General features: G+C 33.1%; 2 protein-coding genes across 4 annotated transcripts in view; one reads left to right on the forward strand and one right to left on the reverse strand.

The window, feature by feature from the left end:
- Positions 1-7,669, forward strand: part of LOC128678883 (uncharacterized protein) — a 32,552-nt gene extending 24,883 nt beyond the window's left edge. For all 3 annotated transcript variants that reach the window (XM_053760774.2, XM_053760772.2, XM_053760773.2), the window contains 5 exons: positions 805-969; positions 1,125-1,216; positions 2,100-2,250; positions 2,999-3,166; positions 4,291-7,669. In XM_053760774.2, coding sequence (XP_053616749.1) covers positions 805-969; positions 1,125-1,216; positions 2,100-2,250; positions 2,999-3,166; positions 4,291-4,364 — 650 coding nt within the window. In that variant the 3' untranslated portion in view covers positions 4,365-7,669. The remainder of the gene's footprint in view (positions 1-804; positions 970-1,124; positions 1,217-2,099; positions 2,251-2,998; positions 3,167-4,290) is intronic.
- The window catches only part of LOC128678888 (uncharacterized), a 240,575-nt gene that overhangs the window by 181,287 nt on the left and 46,927 nt on the right, over positions 1-12,361 (reverse strand). The window lies entirely within an intron of this gene.

Consider the following 12,361-nt stretch of genomic DNA (forward strand, 5'->3'; position numbering starts at 1 on the left):
GCCTAGTTAGCTAAACACCCTGGACGTGAAAACTTTTAAGTGAAAGTCTATGTCATAATTGATCTAATTGTGCCAACTGTTGTGAATAGCGATCACTAAACGTTAATTTTTGCAAGTGCCATTATCAAGTTATATTTTTAAGGACTCCTAGAGGATCTTTGGAATAAGGTTTTTTTTGTAATTTGTGTTTTAATAAAGTTTGTTCTGGTGTCGGTCAGTGTCGGTTATTATTATTACGTTTTAAGTATTTTGTTTTTGCAATGAAAAGTGTTGTCAGTACTTTCTCTTGTAACCATTTAGAAAATCGTAAATATTTCATGCTATAAATATTTAGGAGTTTCGAAACTTACAGTGTTCAAAATTTAAGTAACATAACCGATAAGCGTGAAATACAAACAAAGATTTATATTAGTTACACGTTGAAAGTAACTCCGTAACATTTTAGGTATAGTCGTAGTAGTGCTACACTTTCTTCGATTGTTTAAGAAATATTTCGGAAATATTGAGTCCTATTCCAATTAGGTCCTATTATTCGTAGAACTAGATAAATAATACCTAATATCTGATATAGGTACATAGTCGTATTCCGATATTGATATTTTTTACGATGATAAAATCATATTTTAGATTTATTTTATTTTTGGAAGAGCCCATTGCGATAAAGTCGTTATTTGCATGACCACATAATTTTATGGTAATTATTTTGACGAAAATCTGTATTTTTCGGTTTAAACTCATGTTAAACTTGAGTTACAACTTAATTTTAGTTATTTTTTTTTTAATTTATTTCATCTTTATTTCCAGAGGCCGTCCACATAGCAGGGGTGGTGGCGGCGATAGGGGTGTCAGTGTTGGGTGTGTTCTGCGTGTTGTCGGTGCTGCAGCTCGCCATGATCTCCTCGAAGGAGCGGGTCGGCTTCAAGTACACACACCTCGTCATGATGAAGCTGGCGCTGGCATTGCTAGCTGGTATGTTATCAATCATTATTGTCGATGTGTTATTGTAATCCGTGCAGTAGTTTGTTTATCGCTAACGGACAGACAGACGCGGCAGAGGATTTTATTTTATAGTATGTATGAATAAATCGGGATAAAAAAATAATGATTTTCTGTTGCAATTCCAGCCTTGTTGTCCATAGCAGCAGCTGGCCTGTTTGCTGTGCAGGGCGATGACAGAGGATTCTACTTGACCAGGGGCGAAGCTTTCTACGTCCAGGTAATTATTAATTTGAATATTCATACAGCTGATATAGCTGTGGGCACAAGTCAGATTCTCCTGACAAAATGTATAAAACAAACATTTTTTATTTCACGTGGTTCCCGCCCTAGTATTAATCCATATCGTACTATACGAGACTGCAAAGGGGACAAGACTTGACAGCAGTCAACAATAGCATTCCCAAGGAGAGTGAAAATATTGTTAAATTCAATCAAGGGGAAGGATTACTTGTCGAGTCGGAGGCTATATAGTTTTCGATCAGTAAGGACTTTAAACTGAAGATTCGTCTCATAGGCGATGGAAGCTTTTGTTATGATTCCTGGTACCTACCTAAAACAGGAATGCTGCCCTTGTGATGGGCACATTGCAAAATTTAGATATTTTAATTAGTAGTTATTAAAATATCCAAGTTAAAGATATATAAAGTAGTTATTGTATAAGGAGGAGAATACAGGATGTTACAGAATATATCCTGTAGGTATATATATACCTACATATGAAGTGGTAGGATGAGGTGCCTTGGGTAGATCCCTTATGATAAGATAACCCTTGACTTCGAAGTTGCTGGCATCCTCTCATCTGCAACAAAATAGCTGTAATAATTTTCCTAATGAACACATATTTTTCAAACATGACTAAGGACACTCTCTATAAAATTCTCTTTCATAAAAGAATCTAGATCAAAATCGGTTTAGCATCATCATCAGCCGTTTAGCATCTATGATGCCACGGACACACGCATACATACAAACTTTATCCTTGTATATAACACTCACCCTTCGACGTCGGTGTCGGTTTGAAAAATAGTTGTCCGTAGTTCTAAGTTAATATCTGTATATTATTATATTGAGAAATAAATGATTTAAACCGAAACTTTCAGATAGTGTGCATAGTGATCAACTCGTTGCTGTTCATAATGTCGCTGTACGACGCGTTGTTCTCGCGGCGCGCGGGCGGCGACCCGACCGGCGCCGCGGACCCCGCCGACGCTACAACCATCAACAACCCAGGGTTCAAGGAGGCTGGTCGAGGTCTGTCTAGAACATTTTATGCTTATTCTCAGTTTTTACAAGCTTTTTACTTTTACTTAGTTTACCTGTAACTATGTTTGATTGTATGTAATCATATCTTGCAAGATAGATTTCTCCTACAGTTGTCCTACAGTGGCTCATGCGCATTATTTTGAAAAGCATGACCTGACGGTGCACCCAGGATCGCATCCGGGAACTCCTCAACGGTTTACAGCACAGACATGGGGTTTTGTTAGGTGTTACATGTCACTAAATCACTCTGACGACAATAAAAGCTTACAAATCTTGATAAACTAATTGTGCATATTCATTACATGAGAAATAAGATTATTTCTTTGTATTTTTACTACAAGTAGGCATATACCTTCATTAGAAGATTTTCACTTTTACATTTTTTCACCATTACTAAATTCGTTTAAAGTAATTCAAGCGGCAGGTTTTTATGTATTTAACATGCATAATATTGCACCAGTTCAGTTTGTGTTGGCTGCGTCCCTGTGCTCCAGTGGGAATTTCGCAACAAAAAGTACTATATGTATTATTCCAGGACATGTTCTACCTGTGTACCAAATTTCATAAGAATTCGTCCAGAATGCATTGAGAATTTCCCACAGGATTTTTTTCTGACACCCTATGTCTTTTATGTATACCTACAAAATTTTAAGCTGCACGGTTAAGCATTTCGCATTTATAATATTAGTTAGGATTAGGATATATAATAGTCACAGTGAAGAAATGGTAACGGCAGGTATATCGATGACGGACGCGTCGGGCAAGCCGTACAGCAGCAACGGGTCGCTGCGGTCGCAGAGCTCGGCCAACACCGCGGACTCGCTCGCGCGCTCGCCGCTGCGCTCGTCGCTGAAGAAGCCGCGGCCGCCGCCCGCGCGCGGGATACAGAACCCCGGCTACTCGGGTATGATACCTCGCTTGTGTTATATTCTAGCCGTGTATCTAATTTCATAACAATCGCTCCGAAAGAAACATTCATACTTACATACACACACCCTCACAAACTATCGCATTTATAATATTAGTAGAACAGAATTCAAATACAAGATACAAAATATATATTCTTGTTGGTATCTAAAATACATTTTTAGAAAGTATTTTGTATTCCAAATACTTTGTACATTGTATTTTTATGTCCCGTTGTCTGTAATCAAATCTTGAAAGTTAAATTTCTCCTACTTCCAGTTTTGACCTACAAAATTAAAATTTCCCACAATTTCCATGACAACGCATTATTATGATAAGCAATGACCTGATGATACAGCCCAGAGCAACTCCAACAAGGGAACTCTTCAAAAATAAAACCATGTTATCCTGTTTTTGAATTAATTTACATTAGTGTCTTATGAACCTATATCACCACTTACTGATAAAATATCATCTGACAGATAAACTAATTACTAGATTAATCTGCCAGGAGTGATTTATTAATGTTGGATATCCAACACTTGTGAAACACAATTTTTTACGCTGTTTAATATGTTACATCAAATACTTTATCAGCAAATAGTAAAACAGGTCGTATCCTATGTAATATATGCAACTATGTATAAGTAATGATGTAAAATACTAACCTATTGTATTACAATGTGCTTTCCGAAATGGTTCTTGAATAGGATTACTAAAAATATATACCTTATACAGCACCCTGTATGTGTAGAGTCACCACTCTATATACAAGCATTGGCAATATTTTATCTACTGATCTACGACTATTTTGTCTACGACTGAGCACAGTCCATGATTCTGAACAACTTTTAGTATGGGCGTAAGTCCAAAATCGCGAAAAAAAATCAACTGTTCTATACAAAATTAAATACCTAAATTGTGGAAAATGTATGGATCCGCTGATTTTTTTTCCGCGATTCAAGCTTGCTTCCATACGAAAAGATGTTCAGTATCATCGACTGAACATGAAGATTATTTTATCTTGCCAATGCACAAAAATGTACAAAAAATTATGCACCCTGTATACTCGTATATTTTCACAACAAACAAAAACATATATAAATTATCCTATGATTTCAGGTCACTCGCCGACACTAAACAGGAATGGCAGTCAGAAGAAAGTTAGAATACAAACGCACAGCACTGAAGTATGAGTTAGTTAATAGTTTTGCAAAATGGTCTAATTTATTTGGTTCGTAATGAAATTTCGGTTTTAAGAAGCAATGATATTACTTTCGTGGTCATTTATTAGCAGGCATTGTGGCTAAACATGATACGTGAAAATTCCTGTGTCCGTAGTGTGATTTTGCTATTTGAATTTCACCATCGAGTCAATTCGAAGTGAGACGCAGTGATCACATTGCGCCATTGTAACGCCACGACCACTTTTGTGTGGGCCGTTGAGTGTTGTCCATTTATTTATAGCCGCCAATAACAATGATACTATATATATCCTGTTTGACCACAATGCCTGCTTTTAGATATTTTTTTCTTTTAGTTTTTATTATAATTACTCCCCAAAGTGGCTAGAAGAAAAATATTCATATTAATAAATACAATATTCATGAAAAAGTTAAAGCATACTGTAAGTTATAGTATGTTTTGTCACTATCACTCTTTACAATATTTGAAATTGACAGAAAGAGACAAAACATAACTGAGCTTATGTGTTCTTCAAATATCTGATGTAACTAAAAAGTCATTTATATTTATAACCAATTTGAAAACAAGCATTTTGTTCTGAATTTGGAATTTACTGCACACAATATATTCTAATTATATAGCTTTATATAGATCATACATATTTTGTTGAATCTCATTTCGGATGTTATTTTTATGAGAAAAATAAACATTTTTTTTTAATGTTATAAATATGTGCGACCAATTAGTATAACTTAGAGTCAATGTGTTTTCTATTGTGAGTAATAACGTTTTATTTATATAAATTTTGATGACCATACACAAATTTTGGTGAAGTGTTATATTTCCGAACAATTTATTATAACTTCCTTATTCGTACCTTATACCTATTTTAAATTAAAATATGTTTTGGCATCTCATTTTTCAGCACTTTGACAGAGCGAGACAAAAGCTTTTAGCTTTGAATAAGAGGATTAGACGCATCTGTAGTTGAAATAAGTACATAAGTCTAATATATATCAATAAATGTTAATACGTTGTCATATTTAATTAAGTAGGTTGAAACTTGGCATGTCATTCCTAACATTTGGTATGAGGTTAATTAACATTCATTACTACTTAATTGGCGGTGATAATTAAAAAATAATCGCACATAATGAAACACAAGAATTAGGCTAAATCACACATTTAAGTAGAGAAATTTCATACAAATGGCGTTATTTTTACTATATTTTGTTATTAATTTTTCTATCGTGTTTATTTTACGCATTATCATGTATATTTAGCTTGAACAAAGTTCTCTTTCACACTGTGTATATAGACCAGCACAAAGTGTTGTATAAAAATAAGAATATGTTTTTTTATTGTTATATTATACCGCTTGTTGTGTATTTTTATGTAATTTTATAATATTGACATGTAATTTTATTATTAACTGCAATATTTTAAGTTATGCTAGTGCATATTAAGTTAATCAATTGATATGCTTTGTTTTGTAAGCAATTTTTATTATTATTTCTACTTATCACGGGAATAAGTTCTGTACAGACAATTCTGTTGGGCATTCCCTAATTATATTGGAGGTGAAAATAATCTAAATTGATTACAAAATAGTGCAAGTATGAAATAGACCCTAGGTCGTATTTTTAGAGTATTGTAAATACACTATTATATGTCAATGAAAACCCACCACGCTTGTATTGAGCAAGTTGTATTTGTATTGTGTTAAAATCAAACAAATGGGAACTAAGAAGTATAAATTATCTTACTATCAAATATTTTACTTTTATCCATTAATAAGAATTGGTTTTGAATCACTCAAATTTTTATTATTATAAAAACAATATGCACAGAATATTTGGCCACGGAGTCGCTACTGTCTCATAAATTGACAAGATAATGGTATTTTAAAATGACTTGAAAGTTTTCGATTTTGATCACCAGGTAAGATATGTCTTTATGTATCTATTCTGTCCATATCTCTCTCTTATAAAAATAATATAAATAAACCTTATCATTCAATAATTCGGCAAAATGGGAAAGGATTATTTCTTGACATAGGGAGCGGTGAGCATCTAAGGTACAGCATAATTTATAAGTTAACTGGAGGCAAATGTCAATTGGTTAGTCGTTTTAGAATAACATAACAGTCATATTTATAATGAAAAGTGCCTTCCATTACCTAAGATATGTGCCTTTCCAGCCTTATAATAAATTTTTAAAATATCAAGATGACCAGCATATTGTCTTACAATAAGCCGTTCTAAAATATTATGCTTATTAACGAATTAAAAACAATAACAAATATGATTCTTATCACACGTTTCTATTGATCAATTCTGTATGAAATTTTAGATATATTTTTTTAATCCGACTGGTTGGTGTATTTTTAAAGCTTTATTGTAAGTTTATTTAAAGTGGCTGATCTACTCTTTTATGACATATTTTACATGTTCACTTGAACAAATCAAGCCCTAGCCCAATCCCCGTTTGTTTAGATATTAAAAAATTGGTAAACATTATTGATATGCCTTTGTATTGAAATATTCACGTTACAAATAATGTTGCACATTATTCAATGAATCATTACGTTATTAGTCTTATGTGGTAATAATATTTGTTTTTAAAATGTATATTTCAATAAAAAACATTAAGTTTGTGTATCACTTTTAAGTACCTAAACAATCGCATTTATGTAGATAATTATCATCTATATTGTAGTGTAGACAGGAACATGTATGAGTATTCGCCTGAATCATTCTGACCAATACATTTTAATTATTTTATACTAAAATAATTTTATGTCAGCATCATAACTTGATGATACTGTTTCGTTTTTTAATTTATAGAATATACTTTTATGATCTTTCGCTCCGTCCAAAATCTGGTCTTAAGGTTAGGTGTTAAATGACTTATAATAACATATAATTAAGGTAATATGTAAGATCCACTGATAATTTAATTTGTCGCGATCGTGAAAAATAACACGATGTTATTTAGTTACTGACGCCACCATTGTAATGCATTTGCATAGTGCATTTTCAAAAAAAACTATATTTATATTGTTTTTATTAAGGTAATTATTTGCAAAAATAATAAAATATCTTATTTTAGAAAGATAAAATCTTCGTAAATCTTCTAAATTAAAATTTCCGTATATCTACTTATCTATTATATCGTTTTTAAAGTCTAAAAAATATTTGTTCTAAGTGTTCCCAATGTTTATTAATTTTACTGTTACTTTTAAACAAATCTCCGTCCGATTTTTAGTTTGTTTAATAGCAATAAGCTAAGATACAATAAAGACGATTTTTCGAAATGATTTGTTTTATTTTATGTTAGATGTTCTATTTACTGTACAAGACATCATACCTCAACGAAAATGAAACTTTATACCAAGTAAATGGGTAATAATAAATAATAAAAATTGACTATTGTAAAAATAAATAAATAATTACAACCTCAAGTTGGGAACTTGAGCTTGAAGCTTCTACCTACTGTGTTCTACGTTGTGTGTGTACTATATTAAAATAAGAACGAGTACATATGTACAAAAGTCTTTTATTTTCACACGAATCGCCCAAATTTCTACAGACGTTTAGTGTTTAACTAATTATATTATTACTAGCTGCGCCCCGGGGCTTCACTCCCGTGGGAATTTCGATATAAAAAGTGTATGTAAGTATATGTTATTCTAGGTTATTTTCTACCCGTGTACAAAATTTCATAACAATCGGTCCATTTCATAATGCGTGAAGAGGTAACAAACTTACGCATTTATAATATTAGTTGGGATTGGGATACATATACTAGCGGCCCGTCCCGGCTTCGCTCGGATAAAACATAATAAATTGTACACCTAAACCTACCTCAGGAACCACAGTATTTATTGGTGAAAATCCGTGCAGTAATTTTTGAATTTATCGCGAACAGACAGACGTGGCAGAGGACTTTTTTATAATATTTAAGGATTAGTAACGTTATATTGTTAGGTAAGTGTTCGGTACTCAAATCAATTATTAAGTCCGCGGAGATAAGGACTGTATTAGTGGAGAATAGAAATTTAGGATATTGGAGAAAGTAAATATAAATTTTAAGTGGACCGTTTCTTCTAAATGTTAGCTTGCTTATTTTTTCATCACCGGTTAGTTCCACTGACAGCTGTCAACTGTCAGCTTGTTGACGATTCTTTTGCATGAGCTTTTGCCGACAATTAAGTAGGTACCTACCTACCTCGCTTTAAGTTATTATACTAGGTCGTCCGGAATCTAGAATTCTACCATTGTTGTACCTAATTGTACTATTTGTAAAAACTTAGTAGGTACTTAACTACTTAAATGTTTCTGTTCTTCAGGGGAAGTGTGTGACATGTTATTGAATTACACTGTGGCGTGCCCACATATACCAACGATATTATTGTGTAGATATTAATCTACACAATTCTAAAACAGCACGCCGCAACGCCATTCAGCACTTTAATCGTTAACAAAAGACGGAACGATATTGTTTGCACTCAAAATGTATTACAACATGCCTTCTCTTCTAGATTTTTTATATTCCTTGGTCCACTTCTTTCTTCTTTCTTAAATAAATTTCTTTCTTGGCCCATCGACTCAACAAGAAACTAGGTTTCTACTCATGCACATTGAGTGTGACTAAGAAAATCATTCAAAACGTCTTTCATCAAATCATTCTTTTATTTATTTTAAATATAATTATTATTTATTTTATTTACTTTTACTTATGTAATTGATTGTTAATTTGTGATTATTGTAGCGTACGCCTGAAACACAGGGTGATTTATTTACATCCTAGTTCAGGCGCCTTATTAATTTGTGATCCTTTAATTTATATGCTTATTGCTGGTAATTTATTATCCTGTAACAATTGAATAAAGAATTGAAGAATTGAATTGAAAAAAAATCTATACTAACTATATATATATATATATATATATATATATATATATACAAATAATCCCTATAATATAAGATTATAAACTTATACTTAATAATTTATAACACTTACCTAGGAATCCGTCGAGTCATGCTGCAGACCTGCAGTCGTGTCGTGAGATGTAACGGTCCTAGCAACATGACCTATAACAATGTATACACTTTTTTTGTAGAAAGGAAAACATATTGTGAAAAAGCTGAGTCTTTGACAATATTCAATACATAGATAAGTTTTATTATTATAAACTACCCAATTAACACACGAGTTGGTTAGCACTAGGTACAACCAACATGACCAACTGATAATCGCGGTAACTCGCAATTTTTGCTTTTATTTTGGTAGATATAGGTAGGTACTTTAGTTCTGATGTGTTATATATATTTAGCTAAGGATCAATATAATATAGTAAATAGTTTTATATACTTTCTTAAAGTATATATATAAATGTGGACTATCTGCAAAAAGAAGCTGGTGAAAGGCGTCGACGAACGCGTTACTAGGACGCTGGCGCAGCGCATGTCGCTCGCGTCGCCGCCGCCCTCCAACACGAAAACGTATGCAGTGTGAATGATAGTGAAGTGTGTGTGCGCGTAAAATATTATTAAATCGTAGAAACGTAAGAAATGAAATAAAACAATTTAGAGACATTAAGTACTTACATTTTTTTATCATATTGTCTCCCTAGTATTGAATTTTTTGTTGTTGTTTAGGTACCTACATCAATTTTCGAAGAATTTTCAACTACAACAATTTTCAATTAGTTTAAAACCTAAACATTCATTTTACATTTTAAAGTAGAAAACATACTTGTTTGTTTGTTTAAAATATATAATATTAAAAAAGGGGGATGTAGACTACCTATAGGTATACCTACATATACGTATAGCACACTACCTTGTGTTCCACAAGGTAATGTGCTTGGGCCCCTTCTTTTCATAATAAATATTAACGATTTTCCAAACACTACCAAACATAATATGACTTTATTTGTGGAAGATAGCACGGTAACAATAAAATGTAATGATACAAATCTTTATCAAAAGACAAAAACAAAATACAGCCAAAGTAATCAAGTGCTTTACTTGTGGCCAAGTCAGTCACAAGTCAAAATTATGTGCTAAACTTAAAACGAGAAAGTCAGATGACAGGAAATGCAACTTCTGTGACCGCCTTGAGCACCTAGAGAAAAATTGATTTAAAAAAGAACCAAAGCAAGCAATTCTCACATTGCAACATGAAAGGTCACTCAACAGAAGAGTGCAGGAAATTGAAAACTGGACTTGACAAGAAGGATAAGAAAATTCCGACGGTGAGCTACGATGCTTTTTCCAGCAAATATTTTAAAACATCAATGAATCAACGGCTACAGCTTTTATAGATTTTGGCTCATCCGAACAAGCCGCACTACTAGAAACCGGCATTATTGAGGAGTCAATATCCCCGACATTGCTAGCCCGATCCTCTTAGTTAAAAAGAAAGATGGTGGTTACAGGTTGTATGTCGACTAACGAGCGTTGAACAAGATAACTGAAAGGTATCCCTTACCTTTAATACAAGACCGGGACAGGTTGGTAAACAAAACAGTGTTTTGTAGTTTGGACCTTGCGAATGCATACCATCAAAGTAAATTATTACCGCAGTCGAGACCACTAACAGGTTTCGTTATTCCTGATGGACACTATCAGTATCGTATGATGAGCTTCGGATTGTGTAACGCGCCAGCTGTTTTCTAATAATATTTGCTCCAGTGATCCACAAATATGCTGAGGATTATATTGACGATGTGATTGTTTGGGGAGAGGAAAGCCCACGCTGTAACAATATGTAAGGAATGTCACAACGGCTAAGGCCGCTTGGGATAAGCTGGCTGAAGTTTTTGAAGACTTTATTGGCGTGTGCTTCTGTTAAGGAAACTACATAACGTGGTTTTAACAGCTACATCGAAGCTATCACCACTATTGTACGATAATTGCAAGACATTGGAAAGACTATAGAATATGCGAAAATTGCTGAAATATTGCTGAGTGATCTACCATCTGAGTATGACACTTTTGTTTCAAGTATATCCACGGCTTCGGTGACTACTAGAGTGCCTAGTAAAATGGTACGGTTGAGATTTCTACAAAAATTTTTAAGGAAAAACGGAAACTGAAGAAGCTGGTTCTGCTATATTTCGAAATCAAAACATTATTTTTGTGAATTTTGTAAAAAGGAAGGCCACACTAAATGTCTCTCTGATTTAAATTGAAGAAAGAAAAGTTTGCAAGCCCAATCGTTTGCCCGTCGCAATAACTGTTAAGGTTGTCACCAAACATTAGTTATATAGAAGAAATGATTTGTAGATACATATAAGGTTTAGTTACACAGGTAAAGACCTATTATTACGCTGATGTGTAAAGGAATTACTTTCTTGTTGTAGGTTCTTGTGTTTATGAACCTCTCTCTCTCAGGAGCAAAAGATAAAAAATACGAAGAAGTAATTCTTGAAGCTTTTGAAGTATATGCACGTTTCTTTAAAGGCTGTATTATAGCTGAGAAATATAAAATCAATAAATCGGTTCTTTATAGGTACAGCAGATGAACGATGAAGAAGCAAGGGGGGCAAATTGTTTATATAGAACTTTATGTAATAAAATGTTAAATTATGTATTTTTAAATCTTTATATGGCAATGATCATGTGTAATGTGAAACTGTCAACGTCAAATATTCGACATATGTCCTGTCAAATTAAATCTTCCTTCGTTATTTCTAAAATGGAGACAGGTCATAAGCAAAAAATATCTATTGTATGACATGTATTCTGAAAAACCAGCTGTACTCAGAATGCCGCCCTTTTTACTCCACGCATTTTTAATAACAGAGACCATTGCTAGTAAAATTGCGTAGAAGACGGAGTTATATGTCTTCTACGCAATTTTACTAGCTTATGACCTGTCTCCATTTTAGAAATAACGATGACATGTATTCTGAAGAACTTAGTTACTCAGAACTTCAGAAGCCAAACTTTTTAAAATTGACCCATCTTGAAACATTTAAATTCAAAATTTTAAATGA

Source organism: Plodia interpunctella, chromosome 20 (genome assembly GCF_027563975.2).
Source record: "Plodia interpunctella isolate USDA-ARS_2022_Savannah chromosome 20, ilPloInte3.2, whole genome shotgun sequence".
Taxonomy (NCBI): Eukaryota; Metazoa; Arthropoda; class Insecta; order Lepidoptera; family Pyralidae; genus Plodia; species Plodia interpunctella.